Source organism: Andrena cerasifolii, chromosome 6 (genome assembly GCF_050908995.1).
Source record: "Andrena cerasifolii isolate SP2316 chromosome 6, iyAndCera1_principal, whole genome shotgun sequence".
NCBI classification, from domain to species: Eukaryota; Metazoa; Arthropoda; class Insecta; order Hymenoptera; family Andrenidae; genus Andrena; species Andrena cerasifolii.
This window is the reverse complement of record NC_135123.1, coordinates 1,866,343-1,875,797: the sequence shown is the minus strand read 5'-3', so window position 1 is coordinate 1,875,797 and position 9,455 is coordinate 1,866,343. Positions and strand designations below refer to the sequence as shown.

At 36.2% G+C, this 9,455-nt stretch overlaps 2 protein-coding genes across 4 annotated transcripts in view; both read left to right on the top strand.

Annotated features, from left to right (window-relative positions):
• The window catches only part of Nop5 (nop5 ribonucleoprotein), a 199,136-nt gene that overhangs the window by 171,129 nt on the left and 18,552 nt on the right, over positions 1–9,455 (top strand). The gene's annotated exons all lie outside the window — the stretch shown is intronic.
• Positions 3,498–9,450, top strand: Bbs5 (Bardet-Biedl syndrome 5 protein). Of its 3 annotated transcripts, none has more exons than XM_076814118.1 (9): positions 3,498–3,795; positions 4,079–4,227; positions 4,546–4,595; positions 4,669–4,796; positions 6,876–6,965; positions 8,192–8,327; positions 8,400–8,501; positions 8,576–8,767; positions 8,858–9,450. In XM_076814118.1, the coding sequence occupies exons 1-9, from the start codon at positions 3,755–3,757 to the stop codon at positions 9,059–9,061; spliced, it is 1,092 nt and encodes a 363-aa protein (XP_076670233.1). In that variant the 5' UTR covers positions 3,498–3,754; the 3' UTR covers positions 9,062–9,450. The 3 variants fall into 3 exon arrangements, with proteins under 3 accessions (XP_076670233.1, XP_076670234.1, XP_076670235.1); XM_076814119.1 differs by having other exon boundaries at positions 3,499–3,694; XM_076814120.1 differs by lacking the exon at positions 6,876–6,965 and having other exon boundaries at positions 3,502–3,795.

Here is a 9,455-nt window from a genome sequence, read left to right as displayed (position 1 = left end):
TAGTAAATATATTATTGGCTCTTAGATTTTAAGGACATCTTGTAAAGAACAAAAGATGTAAAAGCGTTTGCGTTTGAAAAGGTCACTTGAACCCCGAGAGCGATAGTGAACGGACGTGAAATTATAAACCTAGCGAAATTCTTATTTGTATTGTTTAAATTCATTGAGTTCATTAAATTTATTAATTGTTTGTGTTTAAATAGTTTCTTTACATTATTATTTTATATCTAAGAATTCGCGTCCAGGGAGCAGAACGCCTTAGCGTTCCACGGACGTTGTCCTGCGCCTGATTTCCCCACCAGAAGGTTACTATTTCCCCTAAGGCCACGCAACAGCGAATTACGATCCCCGCCCTAGCGGCGTTTAGCGCAAGTTCTTAAAGCGCGAAATTCGAACTTTAAAGAGTTAAGGATGAAGTTTATTACATTTGAAATTTGTCTTCGCCTCCTTCCTTATCGCTCGAAAATAATGTATTAATTTTAAAAAGAGGAACGAACGTACGAAGAAGCCTGTTTCTTCGCCTCGCAATTCATCACCGACGTTGTAAAAGGACGGACGTGTTATAATAAAGCCCAACCTTTGAACAGTCTTTAAATATCTTTGTTCGTTTCTTAATAGTTCTGGTTAATATTCAATAATTAAATCTAGTTCAGTTCAATAATCTTTATTTCGTTCAAAGTTATACGTTACAAATTGTCTTGTTCAATCAACTTCGCACGATTCGCGAGCAGAACCTTTTTGGGTTCCACGGACACCGGACCACATTGAAATTTCCTCAAACAGTCAGAATTCACAGCCGGCCCCGCAACAATGCGCATCCACCACATTGGGTCCTCTGGAGAGGGAAGATTATTGAGTACCCGCCTTTTTGAGTATTGTCAAATTCGCTTTAAAAACCAAATATAAACTTAAATGTAATAGAATACTCTAATAATGTGTCATGTTACTATGCATCAATATCAACAACGCATATTTTGTTTATAAAGTGAATCTGACAATACCCAAAAAGGCGGGTACTCAATAATCTTCTCTCTCCGGGGGACCCAATATGGCGGATGCGCATACTCACCTCTTTAGTGCTCTACTCATCTCTACTGCTTAGTGTTGGCTAGAACCGTGATTTGTGAATCACGAGTGATCCGATCATGTTTGTTCCCAATCACGGTGATTTTTCACAGTGATCCATGATTTTCGTGATCGCTTCTGATTGGTGCAGGCTGAACAGTGATTCGCGATTTTCGTGATCGCTTCTGATTGGTGGAGAGCATAACTGCTCTTTGCACGCGCCACATAACCCCAATTTCTACTTTCGAAACATTCGCAAGTCCTCACTGTTCTTATAGAATCTCAGTTGTATTTTTTGAACCAATGTAATCGTTCTTGATCTATTTAAATTAACGAATATTTCTTCACTTTAGTTAAAAAGTATAATGATATGTGAATACTTTATCCAATCAAATCAGTGCGTGCATGCATTGACTATTTATGAATGTATATTCTATATATTCGCCGAATTAGCACGCTTTGACTGAAACACAAGCTATATTGAAGTATTTTATGAAAAATAATTCAATCAAGATCAAGAATTACGTTCACAGTAAACAATTCACTCAAGTTAAAAAAATCACAATCACGGTCGTGATTTAACTTCAATCACCACCGTGATTGTGATTCTGCGATCACTGTGATAAATCACTGTTAGTGAGTTTGCACTCCATCCCTACTACTGCTGCTTGTTGCGACTTCCGCCTAGCGCGAAGCTTGAATCGGATCACACGAATGAGGAAAGGGAAACAAAGTGAAGGTCGGTGCCCACCCCTGGCGAAGTTCGCACAAACCCGATCACTTTTTAGGGCGAATTCCGCTTACGCCCTAATCGGCCGCGCCCACGACCGTAAGAATTTTTCGCTTTTGTATTAAAATGAATATTATAAACTACATGTTCCTGTTTTTGAGTCGTAATTTATAGTTAAAAATCTGTGTTTTCAGATAATGGCTCTTTCACAGATTTCCATTCCATATTTCGAGAGATATTCATAAATTTTTGAATGTTTAGGTTTTTTTTTTTATTTATTCTCGCACTGATTTGATTGGCTAAAGTATTCGCATATACATTATACTTTTTAACTAAAATCAAGAAATATTCGTTAATTTAAATAGATCAAGAACGATTACATTGGTTCAAAATATACAACTGAGATTCTATAAGAACAGTGAGGACTTGCGAATGTTTCGAAAGTAGAAATTGGGGTTATGTGGCGCGTGCAAAGAGCAGTTATGCTCTCCACCAATCAGAAGCGATCACGAAAATCGCGAATCACTGTTCTGCCTGCATCAGAAGCGATCACGAAAATCATGGATCACTGTGAAAAATCACCGTGATTGGGAACGTGCGTGACCTGATCACTCGTGATTCACAAATCACGGTTCTAGCCAACACTATAGTGCCAGCACCAGTGGTGGGTCGGTATTTTACACCGCGTCGCAAATGCATTAACGACATGTCGCAAATGTATGTATAATATATGTTGTTTTTAAGCACATTTTATATGTGTCATTTATCGCAAATGTAGTAAATAGAAATATTCATTATTTCAAGGTTTCAACAATGAAAGTGTTGGAAAAATATAGTTCTTTCTGACACGTTTGTTGGTTGCGTGCGAATACTGCAGAGTACTGTAAAATACGGCGATTACGTCGAAAACTATTGGGATTGGCAAAGCTGCGATACGCTACCTGTTGGCGACCTACTCCTTCAGGTTCTGATTTTCGCCACCAGGTAGCGTATCGCAGCTTAGCCAATCCCAATATTGGCATTCAATAAATATAATATGAACAAATTATATTTATTATTCTATATGCATTTCTTTTACTAACCTTTCAATATCCATTTTCCGTCACTGTAACTTAATTTAATTTTTTTTAATCAGAATTATAATTATTAATAATTTGGCACTTCTTCATAACCTATACGAAAAATGTTTTATAGGTTTGGGACATCCTGGCCCCACCATAGACATATATAGACGGAGCAGAACCTCGGACTATCGGCGAGGGGAACGGTAGGCTTGGAGGGGAAAAGGCAGAGGTCAGATACAGGCACGTCGGGATAGCTTCGGAAGCATTCGGCATCCATAACCACTGCGTTACCCGATTTGCCTATATCGCTCCCCTTACGGCGAATCTTACACCCCCTCAGCTTACGCTCTATCTATATATGCTATGGACCCCACCACGGGATCACGACGTAGTAACCGCCAGCGCCAGCAGAGGTCTAATCTTCCTAGTTATTTTCATTCCAGATATACCTACGACATTATGACACATTTACGACATTTAAGACACGTGTCGTGTATAAAATAAAAAATGTCTTTCCCACCACTGCTGATTACCACCGCTCCTGTAGGTGTTTCCCCCTTCATCAGCGTAGCTTAAGCCCGCCGATCCCTGGGCGAGTATGGGTAAACGCTCGTATGACCGCGGCCTAAACGTTGACAGTTCTCTTTAGTTCCCTTGGTTCACTTCCATACCCCTGTTAAAGTTTCGCTATCAATCTGAACTGCGCGAGCCTTTAACCTAGAAGTGCTCTATATTTCATTTTGAATAATAAATAATTTCTAAAATATATCATATGAACTTGTTTTATGCCTGAGAATCCTTACACTGGTGTTATACTTTCGTAGATATGACAACGGTATTGATTTTTATATGTGTATTCTAAATACTCTGTCGTTTTAATATATTTTTATTAGAAATGTGGCAAGATAGGGAAGTTCGGTTCGACGTATCTTACACGTAATACCTTATATGTTTTTTAAACATACATACAATATTTATATATGTTACATCTTTCAATTTTACTCAATTCTCGATATAATATATACTGATATAAAGTTGGTATAGTGTATAGTATATTAAAGTTTTACATAAAAGTAAAAGTAATGTTTTAGGTAGAGTTAAAGCATATAGAGAACATTATTATGTGCCAAATTAGTATGAATATGTTTAGATAGATATTATTTTATGTAAAATGTTGGAACAAACATAATTTTTACTTAATATTTTAAATACGTTGTAGTCATATGCAACTACGATTGGGAGAATTTGCTGTTGATAAACTTGATTTAATAGAAGATACCAAAGGAAATGCAGGTGAAAATGGAAGACTAATAGTAACAAATCTCAGAATAATATGGCATTCTCTACTTCTTCCTCGAATTAATCTAAGTATGAATCTGTATTCCAAATACACACTACACAATTTAATTTTGCTTTTCAAAGAAATACTGCTTTCCTTTGTGTTTGAATAAATACAATTAGTTTCAAAGTCAAAATACAAAATTCTAACTGTAAACTAAATTCAAAATGCCAATATTTTTAACTTATAATACTTGAAATAAAATCATTCTCTATATAGTTATATTTTCCTATAATTACTATGCATATCATTTGTAGACAAATAAAAATACCTTATGAAATACATATTCAAAATTCTTTATCAATACTTGTGGAATCTTATGTATATGTATTTATACTTTTTTATAGGTATTGGTTATCATACTGTTATAACAGTGAATTCCAAAATTATACACAGTGTCAGTATATTTTAATGAGATTAATATTACTTTTCATTTATATGAATAATAAATTAAAAATAACTCTTTATAGTTGCAAGGAAAACATATGCAGGCTCTGCATGTCTTAACTTCTTTTCGAAGTTGCAGATATGAATTTATATTTACAAATCTGGATCCAAAAAGTACAAGACATTATACATCTGTCATTGGTATATACAGGTATATTTCATGTTTAGTCTACGTTACCTATTTTTATACAAGATGTTGCTAAGAAACAATATTACCAAAATTATATTCAGAAATGCTTTCTCAAAGAATTATTGCTAAAGCTTTATACTATACAGTATACATACAGGGTTGCCAGATCAGGCCTGATCTTTTGCCAGAGATTTCAATTTCGTTGTGGATTGCGGCGGGCAGGGGTGGGGTGGGGGGGAGGGAAAAAAGGACCAATAAGAAAACAGGCATAAAAAATTCATTATAATGGGCAAATTCCACTTATGCCCAAATCGCCCGTGCTTTTCATTAAGCTAGATTTCCCTGAAGGCAACGTCAAGAATTTCAAAGTCGATTTTCTCGAAAATGAAGCGCGATATGAAAAAAAGTTATACTTTCTTTTCGACTTATAACAAGTAAATAAGTCGTGAAAAAGGTATACAATTTTTTGATATTGCGCGCTTCATTTTCGAGAAAATCGACTTTGAAATTCTTGACGATGCGTTCAGTCGCGTATAAAGAAATCTACCCTAACGAAACTCTCGGGCGATTTGGGTGTAAGTGGAATTCGCCCAATGACTTCTTATAAAGGAGTAATAATAATAATAAAGGTATTATGAATATTTATTAGAATTTGTTACAGATTTTAATAGTTTTTTATTTTTGTATGGCATGCTACACCAGTGCAGTGCCAGTGCGTACCTGCCGAATTCGCTAATATTCTCTATTCTGCCGGAGATTTTTATTGTGCCTGCCTGAGACCGGAGACATCGGTTCAAAACCTGAGACTCCGGCTGAATGCCGAAGATCTGGCAACCCTGTATATATACTTTTGGAGTCTTATTTCGTCCACAGTTTAACTGAATTTCTTTTTCATTTTCTACATAATATCAATCAAGAAGAGGGTTGTGCATGTTGTGTATGACTTATATCTAATACCGTATGTAAACATGTATAAAAATGTTTGCGTAAATGTATAGAAATGTTCTATGAATTCTTTCTTTCTATTTTATTCTCATTATGGCGTTTTTCTTCTATGTACAGTCTTCCCCAGATTATCAAGAAAGATTTGGGACCGAGAAATTCTCGATAAACCGGGGCAGGGGAAGTAGACAGCACCTAATAAACTGACCCTTGTCAGGGCCCTCGCCCGAACCGTCGGACAAGGAGACTGATCGACGTAAACCGAGAGTGACTGAAATAGCGCATCAGCGGGAGAACCTCGGTCGACGGCGAATTGAGTCATTCAGTATTGAACACGAAACTTTTCATATTGCCAATTACACCTTGCTGAGAGTATTACTGATGGATTGGTGAGTTTATGTCGACGAAAATGAGTCTAAACACGAAGCAATTCGGTCTATTTTTTATTATGAAAACACGATTAGAATCCCAGTTCCCCGGTTTAAGGGAAATGCACGCTTCTGGTGGTTAACTCACAACATTTCTCCTGCAATTATCGAAGTAACTTGCCAATCCTCGTAATACTAAATAGGAACTAAACATCCAGGCAATTTCTCCTGAAGACTGCATTTAAGCAATCTTCAGCAGACACTTTACAATTTGGTGAAGTTGTTGATATTCTCCATTTAAATTCTTTTCTGCAGTATTACATAGTATGTAACAGGAAGAAGTCACTTTCCAGAGTGTACATTACAACATTTAGTGAACGTAGTGACGTTCACTAAAAATGGACCGAATTGCTTTGCGTTTGAACTCATTTCCATCGAGAAACCTTAAAAAATCCATTGGTAATAATTTCATGAACATTTATCAAAAACATGAACACTTTATTTTTCTGTACTGGGTATTTTACCTGGCCCAATGGTTTTATTGCCCTTGGCAGTTAACAGGCGGCTTACCCGGGACTGCAGGCCCTCGCTCGCAGCGAGGAAGCAAAATTGTCGGGTGGGTAGGTCTTTCCCAATAATCCAGGGAAAAAAGCATTTCAATAATCCGAGGAAGACTGTAATAGATGTTTGAAAAAAATGGAAGGGCAAAACTTTCCTTAATTTTTATAAACTACACAATGGATTAAATACATTTTTAAAACATACATCAAGTACTTATCGAGGTTGGTAGGTGTTCCAGGGATTGCCAGGTCTTTTTTTTCTCTCCGAGTCGCTCGCCTCTGGGTGCTTGCGGGACGAGAGTGAGACACATTGAAAGCAAGTGAGATAAAATTTCAAATTGCATGTCTATATAAATCAAAATTATTTAAATATCATCGTGTTTGGTATAACTCTCATCGCACACAGCTCAAGAATTCGATTAAAGCAATTTTATAATTATAAAGGGAAAAATATAAAACCGATTTTTTTTATTTCGGTGGCTTCTTAGTAGTGTCATTAGCATACTAATGATCTTATCAGTTTAAGATGTTATAGATATAGATAACGCGGATTCTCGACGAGCTCCAAACGTGCGATATCATGCTGACGCTCGACGCTCGTTTTGAGCGTCAAAACCAGTCACGAGATCGGTCCACGAGACTTTCAGCGTCGACGCTCGTTTTGAGCGGCAAAACAATCACGTGACCGACGCTCAACCAATGAACGAGCGTCTAGCGGAAAAGCTGAACTCGGTTTAGCTTTTCCGCTTGATGCTGAAAGTCACGTGGACCGATCACGTGACTAGTTTTGACGCTCAAAACGAGCGTCGAGCGTCAGCATGAAATTGCACCTTTAAGCGGGTAAAATCTGCGCCAGCTAACCGGGTAAAATCTGTATATCGCATATCTGCATCAGTTACCCGGGCATTACTGTATATCTGCACCAGGTTACAGCCGCAGTCGCTATACGCAGTACTTACGTTTATCTCGCTTACTCTCGATACGTTTGTTCACTTTACGAGGCCAATACTTGGAATCAAAAAGTTATCCCGCTCGCATATTAGTGCCCCATTTAAATTTAACCGGGCACTAATATACTCATGAGACATTTCTAATTTGCTGATTTACGATAGGTACAAGCAGTGGCGGATTTAAGAAAAAAGGCCCAGGTGGCAAACGTTGAGGGGCCCATTTTTCGGGAAAATGATGAGATAGTTTACTAAAACGGGGTGAATGTACAGAAAAGTATAGTAAAAAAATTGCTTGGATAAAATCATAATTTATTTTTGAAGACAGGGCGCTAAGGGGTGGGCCTTCTGGGTTGGGCCCATTTTTCGGGAAACTAAAACGGTAGTTTACTGAAAACGGGCTCAGTGTAATAAAGGATATAGTTCGGATAAAATCATAATTTTTTTTAAGGATGGGGCCCTGGTGGGACCTTCCGAACAGGGGCCCAGGTGGCAACTGCTCATCGGCCGCCCTGTTAAATCCGCCACTGGGTAGAAGATACCATACCACTAACTGAACGGTAATGTTTTCATTTAAAAAATATACAAAATTATTGCAGGGCTTACATTTCATCCAAGATCTATCGAGAAATTAAATTAAGATCTGGAATAATTAACGACAAGCAGTTAATTCTGCTACCACAAGAAAGAGTTCACTCAACTTCCCCGGATATTTGGAATTTATCGTTAGAGCAGGTTCAGTTTACTTATTATATATAGTAATTGGTAGTGTACTGAATGGTTGAATATTAGTATCTATTTTGGTAGGGAAATATTGGAACTTTCATTGCAACCAATATACGTTTAGTATGGTTTGCTGATATGAATTATCATTTCAACGTATCAATGCCCTATCTCATAATAGCAAATGTAAGTAGATGTGTTAAAACATATCAACAATGCATAATGAAGAATTTAATAAAAGATTTGTGTTTGTCGAATAGATTACTATCAAAAATTCCAAATTTGGTCCATCTTTAGTCATTGCAAGTACAGAATCAAGTGGTAGCTACGTACTAGGATTTCGAGTTACTCCTCTTCAAAAACTTTACGCTCTTCACAAAGAAATATTAATGTTGTCTGAAATGTATGAAAAATCACCCATTTTTGGCGTAGATTATACAGTTGAACACGAGGTAACGCTAAAGCGATGTAACTTTGAAAAATGGTTTATTGAATAAATAAATAAATTACATTTTCAAATAATAATCCATCTATTGTTACAGGCCTCGTTGCAAGAGCTAAATGTAGAACAATATTCTGAACTACAAGATAATCAAGTTGAAATTTCAAATGTATTTGGTTATTATTTTTCTGAAGGATCAAATCAAAGAAACCCTAGTTTTTCAAATTATTTAGGTCTTGCTGCAGAAAATCCCAGGGAAACTAGTTCGTTGCAGAGCATATGGGACCTCGTGCCTCCAAGTTAATTTTTAAAGTATTTATAAACTTCAAGTATTATGTACATATTATTTGTTATGTGTAGCCTTGTAAAAACGATTAATTCATAATATATATAATTTATTATTTATATAATTAATCTTTATAACTTATATAATTACATACATATATATTAATATTTTCAACGAAAATAACACCGTATTCAACTGGAACTAAACAAAAATATTACCGATAGAAAAATAAGGTAATCGTATCCAAAAAATATATTGATAGTGGACACATACATATGTAAAAAGGGTATAGGTCTAGGCGATACATACTAGAAGCAATATTATACATAAACATTGTATAAGATATTATTAATTAGATTTTGCAAGTTATTTCAACAGAACCATTGTTTCTTTAAAAAGAAAATAAATTGGT

Coding starts and splice junctions, on each gene's coding strand:
- Bbs5 (XM_076814118.1), top strand. CDS start 3,755: ATGTGGCAAGATAGGGAAGTTCGGTTCGACGTATCTTACAC. Junction 6,966..8,191: donor GTGAGACACATTGAAAGCAA/GTGAGATAAAAT, acceptor AAATTATTGCAG/GGCTTACATTTCATCCAAGA. Junction 8,768..8,857: donor ATTATACAGTTGAACACGAG/GTAACGCTAAAG, acceptor CTATTGTTACAG/GCCTCGTTGCAAGAGCTAAA.